Source organism: Rhinoraja longicauda, chromosome 4, assembly GCF_053455715.1.
Source record: "Rhinoraja longicauda isolate Sanriku21f chromosome 4, sRhiLon1.1, whole genome shotgun sequence".
In the NCBI taxonomy this organism is placed as follows: domain Eukaryota; kingdom Metazoa; phylum Chordata; class Chondrichthyes; order Rajiformes; family Arhynchobatidae; genus Rhinoraja; species Rhinoraja longicauda.
Window position 1 is genome coordinate 8,676,764 of NC_135956.1, and position 24,581 is coordinate 8,701,344.

General features: G+C 45.3%; 1 protein-coding gene across 1 annotated transcript in view; it reads left to right on the forward strand.

Annotated features, from left to right (window-relative positions):
• LOC144593057 (unconventional myosin-Id-like) overlaps positions 1-24,581 on the forward strand; it is a 77,860-nt gene that overhangs the window by 52,469 nt on the left and 810 nt on the right. Inside the window, exons 17-21 of the mRNA XM_078398479.1 lie at positions 1,945-2,168; positions 8,210-8,354; positions 9,811-9,915; positions 12,837-12,950; positions 13,741-13,883. Coding sequence (XP_078254605.1) covers positions 1,945-2,168; positions 8,210-8,354; positions 9,811-9,915; positions 12,837-12,950; positions 13,741-13,883 — 731 coding nt within the window. The remainder of the gene's footprint in view (positions 1-1,944; positions 2,169-8,209; positions 8,355-9,810; positions 9,916-12,836; positions 12,951-13,740; positions 13,884-24,581) is intronic.

Consider the following 24,581-nt stretch of genomic DNA (forward strand, 5'->3'; position numbering starts at 1 on the left):
GAGGCCGATTCTCTGGATGCTTTCAAGAGAGAGTTATACTCTCTTTTGGAAGCATAACGGAGCTCTTAAAGATAACGGAGTCAAGGGATAGGGGGAGAAGGCAGGAACGGGGTACTGATTGTGGATGATCAGGCATGATCACAGTGAATGGCGGTGCTGGCTCGAAAGTCCGAATGGCCTCCTCCTGCACCTATTGTCGATTGTCTATTGTCTAATTTAGTTTAGTATAATTTTGTTTAATGTAGTTCAATTTAGTTTAGTTAAGTTTAGTTTATTTAGCTTAGTTCAGTTGAATATAGTTTAATAAAGTTTAGTTTAGTTTAGTCTGGTTTAGTTTCATTTCATTTAGTTTCGTTTAATTCAGTTTAGTTTAGTTTAGTTTGATTTAGTTTAGTTTAGTTAGTGAAAAGCTTTTTGTTGTGTGCTATTCAGTCAGCGGAAAGACTATAGATGATACAGGTGTCAGGGGTTATGGGGAGAAGGCAGGAGAATGGGGTTAGGAGGGTGAGATAGATCAGCCATGATTGAATGGCGAAGTAAACGATGGGCCGAATGGCCTATTTCTGCTCCTATTCCTTATGACCTTATGACCTTATTATAATCGAGCCAAATTTGAGGAAGGATATTCTTGCTATTGAGGGCGTGCAGCGTAGGTTTACTAGGTTAATTCCCGGAATGGTGGGACTGTCATATGTTGAAAGACTGGAGCGACTAGGTTTGTATACAATGGAATTTAGAAGGATGAGAGGAGATCTTATCGAAACGTATAAGATTATTAAGGGAATTATTAAGGGGATTATTAAGGGGTTGGACACGTTAGAGGCAGGAAACATGTTCCCAATGTTGGGGGAGTCCAGAACCAGGGGCCACAGTTTAAGAATAAGGGGTAGGCCATTTAGAACTGAGATGAGGAAAAACTTTTTTAGTCAGAGAGTTGTGAATCTGTGGAATTCTCTGCCTCAGAGGGCAGTGGAGGCCAATTCTCTGAATACATTCAAGAGAGAGCTAGATAGAGCTCTTAAGGATAGCGGAGTCAGGGGGTATGGGGAGAAGGCAGAACGGGGTACTGATTGAGAATGATCAGCCATGATCACATTGAATGGCGGTGCTGGCTCGAAGGGTCGAATGGCCTCCTCCTGCACCTATTGTCTATTGTCTATTGTCTATTGTCATCCACAGTGTGCAGATATTGGATGAAGGGAATAACATTTAGGGCAAGATAAAGTTCCATTACAGTGAGAAGTGCTGCTGTTGGAGTAGAGGTTTAAATGAATGGTTCAATGGTTCTTTATTATCTTGAATGCACAGCACAGTGTAAGTCGGTAGAGTTGCTGCCTTACAGCACTTGCAGCGCCGGAGACCCGGTTTCCATCCCGACTACGGGCGCTGTCTGTACGGAGTTTGTACGTTCTCCCTGTGACCTGCGTGGGTTTTCTCCGTGATCTTCGGTTTCCTACCACACTCCAAATTTGTACAGGTTTGTAGGTTAATTGGCTTGGTCTAAGTGTAAATTGTCCCTAGTGGGTGTAGGATAGTGTCAGTGTGCGGGGATCGCTGGTCAGCGCGGACTCGGTGGGCCGAAGGGCCTGTTTCTGCACTGTGTCTCTAAACTAAACCAGATCACAAATGTAGTAGCCACAATTTTGGCACTGTTTAAAATGACAACAAAAAAACCCAGAAAACACAAACAGTCCAAAGTCCAGTCCACGTTGGAAGTTCTAGAGCCCCCCCCCCCGGATCTAGATAAAACCGACCCGATGACCCTCTCCTCACCTGACAACCTCTGTGACCCATAGGGACCTTCTGCAGCCGACCTGGAGGGCACCAGAGCAATATCCCAGTCTAAATTCACTGGAGTTTAGAAGGATGAGAGGGGATCTTACAGAAACATATAAAATCCTTATACGTGCAGTATTCTCACCGTGTGCTTGTGCTACTTGACAGATTTGGCGAGGAACGCTGGCTCGGACGCGTTGCCGGGGCATGAGGGCGGTCTACGCCATCATGAGTCACTACAAGATGTACAAAGTCAAGGCCTATCTCATGGAGATAATGAAGCGCTTCCAGAACGTACGGAGCATGAGCGACTACGGGAAGAGTGTGGTTTGGCCTTTGCCGCCCACCGTCTTGGTCCAATTTGACGAGAACATCAAGTACCTTTTCAGGAGGTGAAACCTATTTGTCAAGACTGTTGTTGCCTTGTTGTGTACAAAACAGCAGGTCAGCACTTTGTGTCATAGAGTCATATAGCATGGAAACAGGCCCTTCGGCCCAACTTGCTCACACCGGCCAATATGTCCCAGCTACACTAGTCCCACCTACCTGCGTTTGGTCCATATCCCTCCAAACCTGTCCTATACACATGGGCACCTGTCTAACTGTTTCTTAAACATTGGGATCGTCCCAGCCTCCACGACTTGCTCTGGCAGCTTGTTCCATTACAGATTCCTATTAAATCTTTCCCCCCTCACCTTACTCCTATGTCCTCTGGTCCTCGATTTACCCACTCTGGGCACGAGACTCTGTGCATCAACCAGATCTAATCCTCGTTTATTATACACCTCCATAAGATCACCCCTCATCCTCCTGCTCTCCAAGGAATAGAATACAAACCTACTCAACCTCTCCCTATAGCTCAGACTCTAGTCCTGGCAACATCCTGGTAAATCTTCTCTGTACCCTTTCCAGCTTGCCAACATCTTTCCTATAACATGGTACCCAGAACTGAACAACTGAACACAATACTCTAAATGTGGCTTCACCAACGTGTTATACAATTGCAACATGACCTCCCAACTTCTATACTCAACACTCTGACCAATGAAGGCCAATGTGCCAAAAGCCTGTTTGGCCACCCGATCTACCTGCAACTCCACCTTCGAGGAAAAATGCACCTGCACTCCTAGATCCATCTGCTCTACAACACTTCCCAGAGCCTTACCATTCACTGTGTAGATCCTGCCCTTGTTAGACATCCCAAAATGCAACACCTCACATTTCTCTGCATTAAATTCCATCAACCATTCCTCAGCCCACCTGGCCAATCGATCCAGAACCCTCTGCAATTTTTCACAACCATCTTCACTATCTGCAAAACCACCCACTTTTGTATCATCAGCAAACTTGCTAATCTTGCCCTGTATGTTCTCATCCAAATCATTGATGTAGATGACAAACAGTAACGGGCCCAGCACTGAACCCTGAGGCACACCACTAGTCACAGGCCTCCAGTCTGAGAAGCAACCTTCCACCATTACCCTCTCCCATGGAACCAGTTTTCTATCCATTCACTCATCTCTCCTTGGATCACATGCAATCTAATCTTCCAGAGCAGCCTACCATGCGGAACCTTGTCAAATGCTTTGCTGAAATCCATATGTACAATATCTACAGCACTGCCCTCATCAACCTTTTTGGTCACATCTACAAAAAAACAATCAGATTTGTGAGCCTGTTACCAGGCTTCTGAACGGCCCTTCCATAAGCTAGGGTACTGTCCGATTCACCTCTACCCCATTGCGGATATTGGACGTTGTCTTTGCAAATGATACGTCCAGGCTGACCAAGATTCCCCATCTAAGCTAGCCCCAGTTGTCCACGTTTGACCCATATCCTTCTAAACCTCTCTTTGCAACTGACGCGCTAAAATGCTGAGAACTATATTCTGCACTCTGTTTCTCATTAGGTCATAAGTGATAGGAGTACAGTTAGGCCCATCAAATCTACTCCGCCATTAAACCATGGCTGATCTATCTCTCCCTCCTAACCCCATTCTCCTGCCTGCTCCCCGTGCCCCTGACACCTGTACTAATCAAGAATCTATCTATCTCTGCTTTAAACTTCCCTGCCCTTCTATCTTTTCTCTTCTGTTCTACCTATTGTACTTGAGTTTGACTAGTTTGCATTTATGTGTGGTACAACTGATCTCTTTAGATGGCATGCAAAACAAAGGCCTTCACTGTACCTCGGTAAAGGTGTCCATAATAGAATCGTAGAACCGTACAGTCACACAGCATGGAAACAGGCCCTTCGGCTCAACTTACCCACGCCAACCTACATGCCCCATCTACACCAGTCCCACCTGCCCACTTTTGCCCCACCACCCTCTAAACCTATCCTATCCATGTACCTGTCCAAATGTCTCTTAAATGTTATGATAGGACCTGCCCCGACTATCTCCTCTGGCAGCTCGTTCCATTCACCCACCACTCTGTGTAAAAAAAGTCACCCCTCAGATTCCATTTTCCCCTCTCAGCTCAAACCTAAGTCCTCTGGTACTCGATTCCCCTCCTAGAACATATAAACAAAGAAACACAGAAAATAGGTGCAGGAGTAGACCATTCGGCCCTTCGAGCCAGCACCACCATTCCATATGATCACGGCTGATCATCCAAAATCAGTATCCCCTTCCTGCTTTTTCCCCATATCCCTTGATTCCCTTAGTCCCAAGAGCTATATCTAACTCTCTCTTGAAAACATCCAGTGAATTGGCCTCCACTGCCTTCTGTGGCAGAGAATTCCACAGATTCACACCTCTCTGGGTGAAAAACCTTTTCCTCATCTCAGTTCTAAATGGCCTACCCCATATTCTTAAACTGTGACCCCTGGTTCTGGACTCCCCCAACATCGGGAACATGTTTCCTACATCTACCCTGTCCAATCGTCTAAGAATTTTATATGTTTCCATAAGATTCCCTCTCATCCTTCTAAATGTCGGCGAATGCTAGCCCAGTCGACCCATTCTTTCAACATATGTCAGTCCCGCCACCCCTGGAATTAACCTGGTGAACCTACGCTGCACTCCGTCAATAGTAATAATATCCTTCCTCAAATTAGGAGACCAAAATTGCACACAATACTCCAGGTGTGGTCTCACCAGGGCCCTGTACAACTGCAGTAGGACCTCCTTGCTCCTAAACTCAAATCCTCTCGCAATGAAGGCCAATATGCCATTGGTTTTCAACACTGCCTGCTGTACCTGCATGCTTACTTTCAGTGACTGATGTACAAGGACACCCAGGTCTCGTTGCACCTCCCCTTCTCCTAATTTGACACCATTTAGATAATAATCTGCCTTCCTTTTCTTGGCACCAAAGTGGATAACCTCACATTTATCCACATTATACTGCATCTGCCATGCTTCTGCCCACTCGCCCAACCTATCCAAGTCACCCTGCAGCCTCATAGCATCCTCCTCTCAGCTCACACTGCCACCCAGCTTTGTGTCATCCGCAAACTTGGAGATGTCACATTTAATTCCCTCAGCTAAATCGTTAATATATATTGTAAATAACTGGGGTCCCAGCACAGAGCCTTGCGGCACCCCACTAGTCACTGCCTGCCATTCTGAAAAGGACCCGTTCATTCCAACTCTTTGCTTCCTGTCTGCCAACCAGTTCTCTATCCATGTCAATACCCTATCCCCCAATACCATGTATTCTAATCTTGCACACTCTTGTGTGGGACGTTGTCAAAGGCTATTTGAAAGTCCAGATACACCACATCCACTAGCTCTCCCTTATCCATTCTACTTGTTACATCCTCAAAAAATTCCAAAAGATTATTCAAGCATGATTTCCCCTTCATAAATCCATGCTGACTTTGACCGATCCCGTCACTGATTTCCAAATGCGCTGCTATAACATCTTTAATAATCGACTCCAGCATCTTCCCCACTACCGATGTAAGGCTAACTAACTGGTCTATAATTCCCCGTTTTCTCTCTCCCTCTTTTCTTAAAAAGTGGAGTTACATTGGCTACCCTCCAGTCCACAGAAACTGATCCAGAGTCGAGAGAAGACCGAACCAAAGTACTCGTTTAACTGTTCTGCCATTTCCTTGTTTTCCATTATAAATTCACCCGTCTCTGACTGAGGGACCTATATTCATCTACATTAATCTTTTCATTTTTACATACTTAAAGAAACTTTTACAGTCCGTTTTTATATTCCCCGCAAGCTTTCTTTCATGCTCTTTTCCCCCCTCTTAATTAACCCCTTTGTCCCCCTCTGTTGAGTTCTAAATCTCTCCCAGTCCTCTGGTTTGCCGCTTCTACTGGCCAATTTATATGTCTCTTCCTTGGCTCTAACACTATCCTTGACTTCCCTCGTCAGCCACGGTTGAGCCGCCTTCCCAGTTTTATCTTTTTCGCCAGACAGGGATGAACAATTTCTGGAGTTCATCCATGCGGTCTTTAAATCTTCGCCATTGCATCTCCACTGTCAATCCTTTAAGTATAATTTGCCAGTCTATCCCAGCCAATTATATACATTCCAGGAAATCCTCCTCCTCAGCACTGTTACTAATTTGATTGGCACAATCCATATGTAGATTAAAGTCACCCATGATAACCACTGTACCTTTGCTATACTCATCCCTAATTTCCTGCTTGATGCTATCCCCAATCTCCCTACTGCTGTTTGGTGGTCTATATATAAATCTGGCTATTTCACAGTTCTACCCATAACCGATTCTACAGCATCCAGGCTAATGTCTCTCCTTGCTATTGCATTAATCTCCTCTTTAACCAGCAATGCCACCCCACCTCCTCTTACTTTCTGTCTATCCTTTCTGAATATCGGATACCCCTGCACGTTTAGCTCCCGGCCTTGGTCACCCTAGACCCATGTCTCCATAATTCCAACGATATCATATCCCTTAACTACTAACTGCGCATTCAATTCATCCACCTTATTTCGCATGCTCCTCGCATTAAGGCACAAAGCTTTCAGGCTAGTTTTTTTCTTATCTCCCATCTACATTTTGCTCCTGAACTCCTTTTATGTCCCTCTGTCTCCTTGCATTGGGTCCCATCCCCCTGCCCGGTTAGTTTAAACGTGTCCTTTTTTGCACTCTCTGTCCCATTAGCTGCACGGATACGCATCCATGGTGTTGACTCCACTCCCCCACTGTTTAGTAATAGCACCAGCAAACCTGCCTGCATTCACCCTGTCTATTCAGCCCTTGATTTTGTACAACATAAGATCAAATAGACAGCAATTAGGGGCGGCATGGTGACACAAGGCAGAGTTGCTGCCTGACAGCATCAGAAACCCGGGTTCGATCCTGACAACTGGTGCTGTCTGTACGGAGTTTGTACGTTCTCCCCGTGACCTGCGTGCGGTTTTTCAATTTTTCTCCAACACTCCAAAGACGTGCAGGGTAAGTAGGTTAATTGGCTTCTGGAAATTGTCCCTAGTGTGTAGGATAGTGCAAGTGTACTTGATCCGATAGATCTTATGGACTTGATAAGATCTGGCATCTATTTGACATCTGTGATTTTAGTTTGGTTTAGTTTAGTTTAGAGATCAACTCGCCTACCGAGTCCGCGCCGCGGACTCGGTGGGCGAGTTAATCGCTAAACTAAACTAAACCAAACTAGAATCACAGATGTCAAATAGATGCCAGATCTTATCAAGTCCATAAGATCTATCGGATAAGCTTCAACAAAACCCTAAAAGGTGTGCTGGCTCTGGAGAGGGTCCAGAGGAGGTTTAGGAGAATGATCCCAGGGATGAGTGGGTTAACATTTGATGAGCGTTTGTCGGCACTGGGCCTGTACTCGCTGGAGTTCAGAAGAATGAGGGGGGACCTCATTGAAACTTAACGAATAGTGAAAGGCCTGGAAGGGGTGGATGTGGAGAGGATGTTTCCACTAGTGGGAGAGTCTCGGACCAGAGGGCACAGCCTCAGAATTAAAGGACGTTCCGTTAGGAAGGTGATGAGGTGGAATTTCTTTAGTCAGAGGGTGGTGAATCTGTGGAACTCATTGCCACAGATGGCTGTGGAGGCTAAGTCAATGGGTATTTTTTATTCATTGGTGATCCTCGGACTATCTTTAATCGGAATTTACTGTTTTTACTTTGCACTAAATGGTATTCCCTTATCATGTATCTAAACACTGTAAATTGCTCGATTGCAATCATGTATTGTCTTTCCGCTGACTAGTTAGCACGCAACAAAAGCTGTTCACTGTACCTCAGACTAAACTGAACAGAGACTGGCAGGTTCGCGATGAGTGCGGGTGTCAGGGGTTATGGGGAGAAGGCAGGAGAATGGGGTTAGGAGGGGGAGATTGATCAGCCACGATTGAATGGCGGAGTGGACTCGATGGGCCGAATGGACTAATTCTGCTCCCAGAACTGATGAACCTGTGAACTTGTGAAAGCAATCCAACTGTTAAGTGTTAAACTAGATGATTCCTTTGCAGGTGGAGGGCGCGGCAGATCGTAAAGAACATCGCACCGTCCGACATGCCGCAGATCAAGGCTAAGATAGCTGCCATGGACTCGTTCCTGGGCCGGAGGCAAGACTGGGGGGTGCAGAGAACCTGGGAGCGAGACTACCTCGCATCCGTGAGTACACGTCCACACTAACCTCTCCTCAATCTCTAGACAAAACGGATGGGTGACGTTTTCACTTCGGGACCCTTCTTCAGTCTGCCCGTAATGTCACAATCATGAAGTCAAAAGGTCATAAGGAATAGGAGGAAAATTAGGCCATTCGGCCCATCAAGTCTACTCCACCATTCAATCACGGCTGATCTATCTCTCCCTCCTAACCCCATTCTCCTCCCTTCTCCCCATAACCTCTGGCACCCGTACTAATCGGCACGGCGGCGCAGCGGTAGAGTTGCTGCCTTACAGCGAATGCAGCGCCGGAGACTCAGGTTCGATCCCGACTACGGGCGCCGTCTGTACGGAGTTTGTACGTTCTCCCCATGACCTGCGTGGGTTTTCTCCGAGATCTTCGGTTTCCTCCCACACTCCAAAGACGTACAGGTTAATTGACTGGGTAAATGTAAAAATTGTCCCTAGTGTGTGTAAGATAGTGTTAATGTGCAGGGATCGCTGGGCGGCGCGGACTCGGTGGGCCAAAGGGCTTGTTTCCACGCTAAAATCTAAATCTAAAAAATCTAATCAAGAATCTATCTATCTCTGCCTTAAAAATACCCATTGGCTTGGCCTCCACAGCCTTCTGTGGCAAGGAATTCCATAGATTCACCACCCTTTGACTAAAGAAATTCCTCCTCATCTTCCTAAAGGAACGTCCTTTATTTTGAGGCGATGACGTCTGGTGCTGGACTCTCCCACTTGTGGAAACATCCTCTCCACTCTATCCAAGCCTTTCACTATTCGATGACCAAGGAAAGGTGGAGCCCACAAAGGTCCATTGTTGGCTGTGGAAGAGGTGATAACATAGAAACATAGAAAATAGGTGCAGGAGTAGGCCATTCGGCCGTTCGAGCCTGCACCGCCATTCAAAATGATCATGGCTGATCATCCAGCTCAGTAACCTGTACCTGCCTTCTCTCCATACCCCCTGATCCCTTTAGCCACAAGGGCCACATCTAACTCCCTCTTAAATATAGCCAATGAACTGGCCTCAACTACCTTCTGTGGCAGAGAATTCCACAGACTCACCACTCTCTGTGTGAAGAAATATTTTCTCATCTCGGTCCTAAAAGACTTCCCCCTTATCCTTAAGCTGTGACCCCTGGTTCTGGACTTCCCCAACATCGGGAACAATCTTCCCGCATCTAGCCTGTCCAACCCCTTAAGAATTTTGTAAGTTTCTATAAGATCCCCCCTCAGTCTTCTAAATTCCAGCGAGTACAAGCCGTGTCTATCCAGTCTTTCTTCATATGAAAGTCCTGCCATCCCAGGGATCAATCTGGTGAACCTTCTCTGTACTCCCTCTAAGGCTAGAATGTCTTTCCTCAGATTAGGAGACCAAAACTGTACACAATACTGTACGAGGGGGTACATGGTCTGAGGACACACGCTGACATTGCAAACTCTGTTCTTTCAGGCTAAGGACAACCCGGAGATGATGTCCCAGTACCTCACGGCCATGAACAGGCTCAAATGCAAGGAAAGGTTCAACAGTGTGCTCTTCTCTGCCCATGTGAGAAAGGTAAGGACTAAGAAGGAACGTGCCCCTCAACCCCATCATCCTGCCTCCACCCTCTATCCCCTGATGCCCTCCCTGACTAATCAAGAATCACTCAATCTCCACTGGGAAAATAATCATTGACTTGGCCTCCACCGCCATCTGGGGCAATGAATTCCACAGATTCACCACCCCCTGGCTAAAGAAATTGAGCTTGCAAGTTGAGTTTAGTTTAGAGATACAGCGCACAAACAGGAACTTCGGCCCACCGGGTCTGCACCTACCGGTGATCGCCGGTATTCATTCACAAAATGCTGGAGTAACTCAGCAGGTCAGGCAGTGATCGCCACACACTAGCACTGTACTACACACACCAGGGACATTTTTACATTCATACCAAGCCAATTAAGCTACATTAAGCTACTGAGAGTCAGGGGAAAGGGAAACGAGAGATATAGACGGTGATTATAGACAGATACAAAACAAATGAATGAAAGATATGCAAAAAAGTAACGCCAATAAGGGAAACAGGCCATTGTTAGCTGTGGGCTGGGTGAAAACGAGTTACAGACAATGAGACTCAACAAGATGACAGTGAAACTAGTGCAACGACTGGGATGGTGAAGGGACGGAGAGAGAGGGGACGCAAGGGTTACTTGAAGTTAGATAAATCAACATTGACATCAACAAATAAATAAAAGTCCAAAGTCCGCATGTTGGAAGTTCCACATGTTGGAAGTACTGGAGCACCTCTGATCCAGGTAAACTCCAGGTGCCCCAGGTAAGCCCCCGGTGTCAGCTGCCCAAGCAAAATATGAGGTGCTGTTCCTCCAATTTGCGCTGGGCCTCACTCTGACAATGAAGGAGACCCAGGGCAGAAAGGTCAGTGTGGGAACGGGAGGGAGAGTTGAAGTGTTTGGCAGGTAGGAGATCAGGTAGGTCCAGGCGCACTGAGCAAAGGTGTTCAGTGAAGCGATCGCCTCGTCTACGTTTGGTCTCGCCAAGGGTCCACAGATAACAGCTGGGAGGAAACTGTGTTGATCTCCCCTGTGACCTGAGCAGATATCCTCTGGCACATTGCAGTCAGGTTTGAAGTTAAATAGCTTTAAATTATCGTTAGACTGATCTTTAGAATTTCTGCGCATCATATCCTTCCTATGTGGTTTGTTATTAGGAACAAGCACAAACCTTACCATGCAATGTGCAAACAGATAGTTGCATATAACAGATAACGTTATCACGTCCTCCACAGCCAACAATGGACCATTGTGGGCTCCACCTTTCCTTGGCCATCGACGCCGGCTCTGATTTGTTCTGTACCTTTATATACCACTAGTTTCCCTCTCCCCTGACTCTCTGTCTGAAGATAACAGATAACATATAACTGAATAACCATGTAACATATATCATCAACTAGAGTGGTCCTGACCTCATTGGAGACCCTCGGACTATCTTTAATCGGACTTTACCTTGCACTAAACATTATTCTCTTCATCCTGTATCTGTACACTGTGGACGGCTTGATTGTAATCATGTATAGTCTCTCCGCTGACTGGATAGCAGACAAAAAAAGTTATTCGCTGTACCTCGGTACATGTGACAACGAACTAAACTGCAAAAATGGAAATGCTGTTTAGATGATCCGCTGTTCAAAGATTTTTAAACATTTTGCTACATTGGGCAGCACATGGCATAGCAGGAGAGTTGCCGCCTTACAGCGCCGGAGACCCGGGTTTGATCCTGACTACAGGTGTTGTCTGTACGATATTTGTACGTTCTCCCAGTGACCTGCGTGGGTTTTCTCCAGGTGCACCGGTTTCCTCCCGAATCCCAAAGACGTGCGGGTTTGTAGGTTAATTGGCTTCAGTAAATTGCCCCCTAGTGCGTGGGGAGTGGATGAGAAAGTGGGATAACATAGAACTAATGTGAATGGGTAAATGCTGGAGGGCACAGACTCGGTGGGCCAAAGGGCCTGTTTCCATGCTGTATCTCTAAACTAAACTCATCCTTCTAAACTTCAGCGAGTACAGGCCCAGAGGTGTGAAAGGCTCCTCATATGTTAAACCAACCATCCCTGGGTTCATTCTGGTAAACCTCCTCTGGACCCTCTCCAATGCCAGCACATCCTTCCTCAGATACACCTGTACGCACGCTCACCTGTGCTCTGCATGTGTATTTTTACTTTCCTTCTGAACATACAGCATTTCCTCAGCAAAAAAAAGATCATTTTATTTCTGGAGAATATGGGTGGCTCGGTGGAGCAGTTGCAGATTAGTTTATTGTCACATGTGGTGAGGTACAGTGAAAAGCTTTTGTTGCGTGCTAACCAGTCAGCAGAAAGACAATACAAGACGACAACCAATCCATTTGCAGTGTGTAGATACATGATAAGGGAATAACATTTAGTTCAAGGTAAAGGCAGTAAAGGCCGATCAAAGATAGTCTGAGGGTCACCAATGAGGTAGATAGTAGTTCAGCACTGCTCACTGGTTGTGGTTCGATCCCGACTACGGGTGCTGTCTGTACGGAGTTTGTACGTTCTCCCCGTGACCTGCGTGGGTTTTCTCCGAGATCTTCGGTTTCCCCCCACACTCCAAAGACATGCAGGTTTGTAGGTTAATTGGCTTGGTATGAATGTAAATTGTCCCTCGTTTGTGTAGGAAAGTGTTAGTGTGCGGGGATCGCTGGGCGGCAGGGACTCGGTGGGCCGAAGGGCCTTTTCCCGTGCTGTATCTCTAAACTAAATCAAACTGAAATACGGAGAGGTGATGTTTCAGGTCAGCACCCTTCTTCAGACCCAACCCAAAATGTCACCTATCCATGTTCTCCAGGGACCTGCTGAGTTACTCCAGCACTTTGTGTCTATCTTTGGTATAAACCTGCATCTGCAGTGACATTTTATTCCATCTTAATCATTTTGTTTTCTTGTCTTCGGGGCTGTTAAGATAAACAGGTTCAACAAGTGTGAAGACCGTGCTATCCTGATAACTGACCTGTATTTGTACAAACTGGAGCCCGCAAAATGCTACAAGAACATGAAGACACTGCCACTCACACAGGTGAGCATCATTTCCTTTTATTTCAAATATATATTTCATACATATAAATATACACGTAAAATAATTGCACGGCAATTTAGTTTCGTTTAGAGATACAGCGCAGAAACAGGCCCTTTGGCCCACCGAGTCCGCACCGACCAGCGATCCCCGCACATTAACACCATCCTACGCACACTAGGGCCAATTTTATATTTATACCAAGCCAATTAACCTACAAACCTGTTCGTCTTTGGAGTGTGGGAGGAAACGGAAGATCTCGGAGAAAACTCACGCAGGTCACGGGGAGAACGTACAAACTCGAGATCAAACTCGGGTCTCTGGTGCTAAAGATATATATATATAAAACATATTTGTATACTTACACACATATATACCTGGTGTTTACAGAGTACTATGTTGAATGTCACTAATATGTGTGTGTATATATACTGTATATATATATATATGATTGGATATGATACGGTAAGACTTTATGCATCCCCGGAGGGAAATCGGTCGGCCGAGAGTCAAAACACACAAAGCACACGAAAACTTGAAATTAAAAGTGAAAACAAAAAGAAAAAGACAAGCGACTGTTGTCTGGCTGTCGTGTGCACAGCGCCCTCACCGTAGAGGGGTAGAATTAGGCCAATCGGCCCATCAAGTCTCTCCACCATTCAATCATGGCTGATCTATCTCTCCCTCCCAACCCCATTCTCCTGGCTTCCTGCCGTAACCCTTGACACCAATCTGTAACTGAACACATCCACTAACTAACAGCAGCTCTATGGTCCTCCATTTCATCCACAAGGTGACGGGACTGAGTGTCAGTAGCGGAAGGGACCAACTGATCATCTTTCACACCAAGGCAAACGACGACCTGGTTGTGTGTCTCCAGGGCAACGCTAACAGGATCGGAGAGGTCGTTGGAGTCCTGGCAAGCCACTTCAACAAGTAAGTGTTGATATCACAAGGTTCACAAGTCAGGGGTGCAGAACTAGGCCATTCGGCCCATCCAGTCTGCTCCGTTTCATTTAGTTCAGCGTAGTTTAGTTTAATGTAGCTTAGTTGAATTTAATGTAGTTAAGTTTATTGTAATTTAGTGTAGTGTAGTTTAGTTTTATTTAGTGTAGTTTTGTTTAATGTAATTTAGTTTAATTTAGTTTAATGTCATGTTTTGTTTATTGTAGTTTATTGTAATTTAATTTAGTTTAATGTCATGTTTTGTTTAGTTAAGTGGAGTCTCGCTTATTGTAGTTTAGTTCAGTTCAGCTCAATTTAATGTAGTTTAGTTTGGTGTAGTTTATTGTGGTTTAGTTTAGTTTAATTTAGTATCATTTTCTATAGTGTAGTTTAGGTTATTGTCACGTGTAGTGCAGTGAAAAGCTTTTGTTGCGTGCTAACCAGTCAGCGGAAAGACAATACATAATTACTATCGATCCATTTACAGTGTACAGATACATGGTAATACTGCCATTCAATCATGGCTGATCTATCTCTCCCTCTCAACCCCATTCTCCTGCCTTCTCCCCATAACCCTTGACACATGTACTAATAATGAACCTGTCTTAAAAATACCCAAAAGGACTTGGCCTCCACAGCCGTCTGTGGCAATGAATTCCACAGATTCACCACGCTCTGACTAAAGAAATTTCTCCTCATCTCCTTCCTAAAAATGACGCCCTTTTATTCTGAGGCTGTGCCCTCTGGTCCTAGACTCTCCAACTAGTGGAAACATCCTCTCCACATCGACTCTATCCAGGCCTTTCACTATTCGGTAAGTTTCAAATGAGGTCCCCCCCTCATCCTAAACTCCAGCGAGTACAGGCCCAGTGCCGTCAAACGCTCATCATCGAAAATGCATCGCCTTATGGAGTGATAAATGGATATTCCTCAATGCAGCCGTTTGTATGTTCATGAATATACAGGGCCATTCACATGGACATAGTCAAAGAGTAATACAGTGTGGAAACAGGCCCTTCAGCCCTACTTGCCTATGCTGACCAACATACCACCATCGACACTCCCCCCCCCCCCCCCCTTGACCACATGGGTTTCCTCCGGGTGCCCAGGTTTCCTTCCACATCCCAAAGACGTTTGTAGGTAAATTGCCTCAAGTGTGTAGGGAGTGGATGTGAAAGTGCGATAATCAAGAATGAGAATGAACAGGTGATCGATGGTTGGCCTGGACCCGCTGGGATGAAGGGTCTGTGTCCATGCTTTAGTTAATAAGGGAGAGAAGAATTTAGCGCTGTTTACTTGCATTCAGTGTCACACACGGATTGTTACTTATAATCAATGATCGAAACTCGTTGCCTTGAGTATAATGCTCAAACATTCTAATCGAAGTTTAACTGCCCTGGGTTTGAGCTTGTGCCTTGGTTAGGGACATTGAAATGGTTCTTTGCATTATCCAAATTTTACAGGCCATAGAAACATAGAAAATAGGTGCAGGAGGAGGCCATCCGGCCCTTCGAGCCAGCACCGCCATTCAATTATGATCATGGCTGATCATTCTCAATCAGTACCCATTTCCTGCCTTCTTCCCATACCCCCTGACTCCGCTATCCTTAAGAGCTCTATCTAGCTCTCTCTTCAATAGGACCATGGCTTGTCATCCTAAATCAGTACCCTGTTCCTGTTTTTTTCTCCCATATCCCTTAATTCCTTTAGCCCAAAGAGCTAAATCTAACTCTCTCTTGAAAACATCCAGTGAATTGGCCTCCACTGCCTTCTGTGCAGAGAATTCCACAGATTCACAACTCCCTGAGTGAAAAAGTTTTTCCTCATCTCAGCCCTAAATGGCCTCCCCCTTATTCTTAAATTGTGACCCCTGATTCTGGACTCCCCCAACATTGGGAACATTATTCCTGCATCTAACCTGTCCAATCCTTTAAGAATTTTATGTTTCTATAAGATCCCCTCTCATCTTTTTATTTTATTTTTTAATTTTATTTTTTTTAAAGCATATGTACAAATAATAATAAATGACAAACTGGTTATAGAATTCTTACATAGCTTCAATTTTTTGATTTTTAAAGAAAAAATAAAGATGAAAAGAGTGAAAAAAAAGACTATAAACTAATAGAGAGAAAGCAAAGAAAAAAGAGAATTACAAATATAAAGATTATGGGGCTAGATCCGGGAGTTAGTGAGTATAGTTGTACATCCAACCCTAAACTCAAGTTTTAACTTTAGTTTTAAATTTTAGTTTTGTGACAAACCCATTTACTTTTTTAAAAATTCAATAAATGGAGACCATATTTTAAAAAATAGATCTGGTTTGTCAATTAAGGCAAACCTTATTTTTTCCAAATGCAAGGTCTCGGTCATTTCCGTAATCCACATTTTAATTGTGGGGGTTACTGTTTTTTTACAAAATTTAAGTATTAATTTTTTCACAGTTATTAAACTGTAGTCAAGAAAGCGTCTCTGACTTAGCGTAAAGTTTGTAATGTGCTCTGATAATCCTAAAATTATTCATTTTGGATCTAAATCCAGTTGGTTATCGATAACTTTGGAAATGATTTTTAAAATATCGATCCAAAAATTTTGCATATTTGTACAAGTCACAAAAGTGAGAGTTAAATTGGCTTCTTGAAATTGATGTTTCTATTGATGTTCCTGTTTAATTTTGTCTTCAAATAATGTAGTCTGTGTAATATTTTAAATTGTATTAATGAGTGTCTAGTGTTTAACGAGCATTGATGTATGTGTTGTAAACTTTCGTCCCATATGTCTTGCGTTATGGGTTGAGCCAATTCGTCCTCCCATGCTCGTCTATATGATTCTGATGACGGAATGTCGGTATCTAAAAGAGTATTATAAATATAAGATATTAATTTATTTGTATTGTAGTGACGGTTCAAGCATTCATCAAGAATTCCTGGGCCTCTAAATCTATATTCTTGCGTATGTGATTTTACATAATCTCTGAGTTGTAAATATCTAAAAAGATTATTAGCATGTAATCCATACTTCTGTTGTAATTCCTGAAAAGAGAGAAAAGTTCCCTTATGATAGAGGTCTCCCACCATTTTAATTCCATAACTTTTCCATTGAATGAATCCTCTATCTGAGACAGACGGTTTGAAAGAAGGGTTATTTGCAATAGGAAGGAAGAAAGATAAATTACTCAATTTTAAAGTGAGTTTTAATTGTGAGTTGTACGCTATCCAAACAGATAAGATAATACCAGACATATTTATAAACAAGTCAAACTCAAGTACAATAGAAGAATAAAACTCTATGCAATGAAAGTCTGGAGAAGGGTCCTGAACTGAAACGTCACCTATCCATGATCACCAAAGATGCTGCCTGACCTGCTGAATTACTCCAGCATTTAGGGCGGCACGGTGGCGCAGCGGTAGAGTTGCTGCCACACTGTGCCAGAGACCCGGGTTAGATTCTGACTATGGGCGCTGTCTGTTCGGAGGTTGTACGTTTTCCCTGTGACCGCCTGGGTTTTCTCCAGGTGCTCCAGTTTCCTCCCAAACTCCAAAGACGTGCGGGTTTGTAGGTTAATGGGCCTCGGTAAAGATTGTAAATTGTGTGCACGGTGTGCAGGATAGTGCTAGTGTACCGGGATTGCTGGTCAGCAGAGAAAACCCACGCAGTTTTGGCCCATATCCCTCCAAACCTGTCCTACACGTACCTGTAGCTGTTTCTTAAACGCTGCAACAGTCCCAGCCTCCACTACCTCCTCTGCCAACTTGTTCTAGAAACATAGAAACATAGAAAATAGGTGCAGGAGTAGGCCATTCGGCCCTTCGAGCCTGCACCGCCATTCAATATGATCATGGCTGATCATCCAACTCAGTATCCCGTACCTGCCTTCTCTCCATACCCCCTGATCCCTTTAGCCACAAGGGCCACATCTACCTTCCTCTTAAATATAGCCAATGAACTGGCCTCAACTACCTTCTGTGGCAGAGAATTCCACAGATTCACCACTCTGTGTGAAAAAAAACTTTCTCATCTCGGTCCTAAAAGACTTCCCTCTTATCCTTAAACTGTGACCCCTTGTTCTGGTCTTCCCCAACATCGGGAACAATCTTCCTGCATCTAGCCTGTCCAACCCCTTAAGAATTTTATATGTTTCCCCCCTCAATCTTCTAAATTCCAGCAAGTACAAGCCGAGTCTATCCAGTCTTTCTTCATATGAAAGTCCTGCCATCCCAGGAATCAATCTGGTTTCTACACACCCACCAACCTGTGTGTGAAAAGGTGGCCCCCTCAGAATCCTGTTAAATTTTTCCCCCTTCACCTGAAAAGTCATGGAACATTTGTACCATTCGAGGCTGAGATTCACCCCGAAGTGTCTGTCTTTAAGGCAAAGGGAAATAGTTTTTCACTCTCAGAGTCAAACCCCGACAGGTGTCAGATGTCGGGCTTTGAGGCCAAGCTCTATTCTTCTCCCTGCCTGCAATGGCTCTCCAGGAATAAAGGGCAGGATCACCACCATCTGTGAGAGGCAGCTGGCGACACGCGACTGCCTGCCTTCCCACAGGAGACGGAGGGAGGGGAGGGGGAAACATAGACAAGGCCATGAGTGCTTGTCTGTATGGAGCTCGTACATTCTCCCTATGACCATTTGGGTTTTCTCCGGGTGTTGGTCTTGTCCTTGAGAGAGACAGTTTAGTGGCGCAGCGGTAGAGTTGCTGCCTTACGGCGCCCAAGACCCGGGTTCGATCCTGACTATGGGCGCTTGTCGGTGTGGAGTTTTTACGTTCTCCCTGTGATCGCGTGGGTTTTCTCCGGGTGCTCCGGTTTCTTCCCACACTCCAAATACGTGCAGGTTTGTAGGTTAATTAGCTTTGGCAAGGATTGTACATTTGAGTTTAGTTTTGGTTTAGTTGAGAGCGTTGGAACAGGCCCTTCGGCCCACTGTCTTGTAACATGGGGAACGCATCGGCCCGTACAGACAGCACCCCGAGTCAGGATTGAACCCGAGTCTCTGGCGCTGTGAGGCAGCAACTCTACCGCTAGTAGAATAATTGTCCCTCGTGTGTATAGGATAGTGCTAGCACACAGGGTGATCGCTGGTCGGTGCGGGCTCGATGGGCCAAAGGGCCTGCTTCCACTCTGTTGTATCTAAATAAAGTCTAAAGTAAAAACCCATCAAAAAAATGAGGTGAAAGTAACAGGAACTGCAAGAGTTGGTGGATAAAAGCAAGAGCCTTTTTCCTTCCTACCTTCTGCTTGATGGGAATGTCACACTGAGGGCACTCAGTTTTCAAAAGAGGGTTAGATTTAGCTCTTGGGAATCAAGGGATATGGGGAGAAAGCAGGAACGGGGTACTGATTGTGGTTGATCAGCCATGAACATATTGAATGGCGGTGCTGACTCGAAGGGCCGAATGGCCTACTCCAGCACCTGTTTTCTATGTTACTCCCGTGTTACAGGGATATCAGAGTAATCTGCCAGACACAAGCCCATCACTCTTCCCAACACTGGGACAACAGTTGCTAAGCAACGTCGCTAAGCTCCTTTAGTAAACCCAGGCAATGGGCTTGACCTTGAGAGAGACTGAGGAGGGCTGTCTCAATAATTAGTTTAGTGGTGCAGCGATAGAGTTGCTGCCTCACAGCACCAGAGACCCGAGTTCGATCCTGACTACAGGTGTTGTCTGTATGGAGTTTGTACGCCCTCACCGTGACCACATGGGTTTTCTCCGGGTGCTCCGGTTTCTTCCCACACTCCAAAGATGTGCAGGATTGTAAGATTAATTAGCTTTGTAAATGTTAGCTTAGTCTAGTTTAGAGATACAGCGTGGAAACAGGCCCTTTTGGCACACCGAGTCCGCGCCGACCAGCGATCCCCGCACATTAACACAAGCATACACACACACGATGGACAATTTTACATTTACACCAAGCCGAGTAACCTACAAACCTGCACGTCTTTGGAGTGTGGGAGGAAACCAAAGATCTCGGAGAAAACCCACGCAGGTTAGGGGAAGAACGTACAAACTCTGCAAAGACAGCACCCGTAGTCGGGATCGAACCCGGGTCTCTGGCGCTGTAAGGCAGCAACTCTACCGCTGCGCCACCATGCCGCCAATACCTTCTATAGTCATTTTCTACCACTTATCCTGAAACTGACAGCATAATTAGAACCAAACATTTTTGTAATTCACTAAGGTGAAACTGGTGCTTGCTTGATTGTTTACACAGCAACACATTATCAACAGCCACATCCACCTGTAATTAATTTGCTTGCTGTGACATATTGTGGAGGTTACAAGGACCATCCTCCATGCATATTATTTATCACTTAAACACCAGTGTTGACCTTTGGCATCGAGACCCTTCTGGTGGGAATAAGATTTTTCTATTTTTTGAGGGTATTTCATTTGGGCTGATAATTCCTTCAGGCTCTCGAAACATATAAGATTATTAAGGGGTTGGACACGTTAGAGGCAGGAAACATGTTCCCAATGTTGGGGGAGTCCAGAACCAGGGGCCACAGTTTAAGAATAAGGGGTAGGCCATTTAGAACTGAGATGAGGAAAAGCTTTTTCACCCAGAGAGTTGTGAATCTGTGGAATTCTCTGCCACAGAAGGCAGTGGAGGCCAATTCACTGGATGTATTCCAGAGAGAGTTAGATATAGCTCTTAGGGCTAACGAAATCAAGGGATATGGGGAGAAACAGGAACGGGGTACTGATTTTGGATGATCAGCCATGATCGTATTGAATGGCGGTGCTGGCTCGAAGGGCCAAATGGCCTCCTCCTGCACTTATTTTATATGTTCCTATGTTTCTATAAACCTAAACTTAAATTTGAACCCAGTTTCAGTTGAGTAACTCTGAATCATAGACTTATTCTCTGCTCTGCATTCTCTGCCCAGATTTGAATTCTGTGATCAGGGAAAGGCTTAGCCAGGCCTAGAACTTTGAGATACTTTCTGTACAAGACCAGAGTCCTGATCAATCCAGGGATTGTCCGTGGCGGTAAGATTACATTCATAAGTAATAGGAGCAGAATTAGGCCATTCGGCCAATCAAGCTTACGGCACCATTCAATCATGGCTGGTCTGTCTGTCAACCCCATCCTCCTGCCTTCCCCCCGTAACCCCTGACACCCGCACTAATCAAGAATATATCTATCTCTTGCCTTAATAACATCCACTGACTTAACCTCCACAGCTGCCTGTGACAATGAGTTGCACAGATTCACCACCCTCTTGACTACAGAAATTCCTCCTCATCTCCTTTCTAAAGGTACGTCCTTTTATTCCGAGGCTGTGACCTCTGTTCCTGGACTCTCCCACCAGTGGCAATATCCTTTGCACACCCACTCTATCCAAGCCTTTCACTATTTGGTTACAATGTGGTCCCCCCCTAATCCTTCTAAACTCCAGCGAGTACAGGCCCAGTGCTGACAAATGCTCATCATAGGTTAGTTAACCCACTCATTCCTGGGATAATTCTCATAAACCTCCTCTGGACCCTCTCCAGGGCCAACACATCCCTTCTCTCATGTGGGGCCCAAAATTGCTCACAGTACTCCAAATGTGGCCTGACCAGCGCCTTTGGAGCCTAAGGTAGACACAAAATGCTGGAGCAACTTGGAGGGACAGACAGCATCTCTGGAAATAAGGAATGGGTGACGTTTTGGGTCGAGACCCTTCTTCAGACTGAACAAGGGTCTCGACCCGAAACATCACCCATTCCTTCTCTCCAGAGATGCTGCCTGTCCCGCTGAGTTGCTCCAGCATTTTGTGTCTACCTTAGATTTAAACCAGCATCTGCAGTTCTTTCCTGAGCCTCATAGAGTTCAGTTTCGATTGCACAATGTCTCGGAATAAACACACAGAAGACTATTTTGGGGACAATCAGCAGAAGGTTGTGGCAGCTCCACAATGGAAGTGTCAGGATGTCACACAGAACAGCGTTTGTGTACAGGCAGCCTGGGGCAACAACAGTGGATAATTTTATCAACAGGCCCCTTGGACATCTAAAAGAACACATTGTCTAAGCATATGATCGGAAATAAAAACTCCAACCCTTGTTCTACTAATCTATCGACCTCCGGTTTATTTTTACTTTTGTATTGTGGAGAGAATTGCAGAGGCGTCAAAGGTCACTGAGGCCACATAGGATATTAGGACATAGGACATAGTTTAGTTTAGAGATACAGCTCCCACCGAGTCTGCACCAACCAGCGATCCCCGCACGCTAACGCTATCCCGCACACACTAGCGACAATTTACAACTATACCAAGCCAACTGACCTACAAACCCGTACGTCTTTGGAGTGTGGGTGGAAACCGGAGCTCCCGGAGAAAACCCACGCAGGTCATGGGGAGAACGTACAAACTCCGTGCCGACAAGCAACCGTAGTCAGGATCGAACCCGGGTCTCTGGCGCTGCAAGGCAGGAACTCTACCGCTGCACCACCATTCGGAGCCCAATAAGACATAGGACGGTACAGACCATTCGGCCCACAATGTCCGTGCCGGACATAATGCCAAGTTAAACTAATCACCATTACTGAAAGTGTAGGAAGGAACTGCAGATGTCGGTTTACACCGAAGATAGACAAAATGTCTGGAGTAACTCAGTGGGACGGGGAGAAGGAATGGGTGACGTTTCGGGTTGAGACACATCTTCAGACCTGAATGTGATCCATATCCCTCCTTTCCCTGCACTTCTATGTGCCTCTCTAAAGGCCTCTTAAACGCCACTATCGTATCTTCCTCCACCACACCCCCTAGCAACACGTTCCAGGCACCCACCCCCCTCTGGGTAAAACAGAAACTTGCCCCACACATCTCCTTTAAATGTTGGCCCTCTCACCTGAATGCCAAGCCCTCTGGTCTTACACATTACACCCTTGGAAAAGTTTCTGACTGTCTACCCTACCTGTGCCTCTCGGGACAAGTAGAACACAATCTAGTAAAAGGTGAAGCTGTCTCTCCAGGATACTTCATAGGGTCATAAGGTCATAAGTGATAGGAACAGAATTAGGCCATTCGACCCATCAAGTCTGTACCGCCATTCAATCATGGCTGGTCTATCTCTCCCTCCTAACCCCATTCTCCTGCCTTCTCCTCATAACCCCCGACACCCGTACTAATCAAGAATCTATGTCTGCCTTAAAAATATCCACTGACTTGGCCTCCACAGCCTTCTGCGGCAATGAATTCCACAGATTCACCACCCTCTGACAAAAGAAATTTCTCCTCATCTCCTTCCTACATGAACCTCCTTTAATTCTGAGGCTATGACCTACAGTCCTAAACTCTCCACTAATGGAAACATCCTCTCCACATTCATTCTATTCAGGCAACTCACCATTCAGTTAGTCTTAATTAGGTTCCCCTTCATCCTTCTAAACTCCAGCGAGTACAGGCCCAGTGCTGTCAAACGCTCATCATATGTTAACCCACTCATTCCTGGGATTATTCTTGTGAACCTCCTTTGGACTCTCTCCAGAGCCAGCACATCCTCAGATATGGTGCCCAAAATTGCTTCCGACCCAATTTGACTATTAGTCTCCATTCAACAATATTTGTGTGTGTCTAGATCTGGTTATTGAAAAAACCAACAATTACCTGCAAAAGATCCAATCCTTCATAGTCTTGCTTATGTCTGAAGAAGGGTCTCGACCCAATACGTCACCTATCCCTTCTCTCCAGAGATGCTGCCTGTCCCGTTGAGTTACTCTAGCATTTTGTGTATCTTTGCTTATGGTTTATTGGATTTCAATCTGTCATCAGCTTCCTTTATCCCATTATTGCCAATTAGCTCTACGTGGGATAACATGAACTAGTGTGAACGGGTGATTGATGGTCGGCATGGATTCGGTAGGCCGAAGGGCCTGTTTCCTTGCTATACCTTTAAACTAAACATCTCTTAATGGAGACACAAGCAACGGCAGATGGTGGTTTACATAAAAGGTCACGGAGTGCTGGAGTAACTCAGCGGGTCAGGCAGCATCTCTGGAGAACATGGATAAGTGACGTTTTGGGTCGGGACTCTTCTTCAGACTGATTATGAGGGGGCGTAGATACTGGAAAGGAGGTGGGGGCAGGATAAAGCCTTTACACCAGCACAATCCTACACACGAGGGACACTTTGCTGTCTGTACGGAGTTCGTACCTTCATCCTGTGACCGCGTGGGTTTCCTCCCATACTCCAAAGACATCCAGGTTTGTGGGTTAGTTGGCTTTGGTAAAATTGTAAACTGTCCCAAGTGTGTGTAGGATAGTGCTAGTGTGGGATAGTGCTAGTGTAGGATAGTGCTAGCACGCTGGTTGGTGCTAGCAAGATCGAACCCGGGTCTCTGGTGCTGCAAGGCAGCAACTCTGCCGTGCCACCCCAAGAGGCCAAACACAAGCAGGTGGGACTAGTGTAGATGGCTCATGTTGGTCGGCGTGAGCAAGTTGGGCCGAAGGGCCCGTTTCCACACTGTATGACTATGACTCGATGACCTTAATTCAAGAGTGAAGAGTGTATTATTGTCTTGTGCCCCAGATAGAACAATGAAATTCTTACTTGCAGCAGCACAACAGAATATGTAAACATAGTGCACTGTAAACAATATAATAAAAAGAGAAAAAAGTGTATATATACACACACAATATATATATATATATATATATATATATATATATATAGACACATGCATAGAAACACACATATA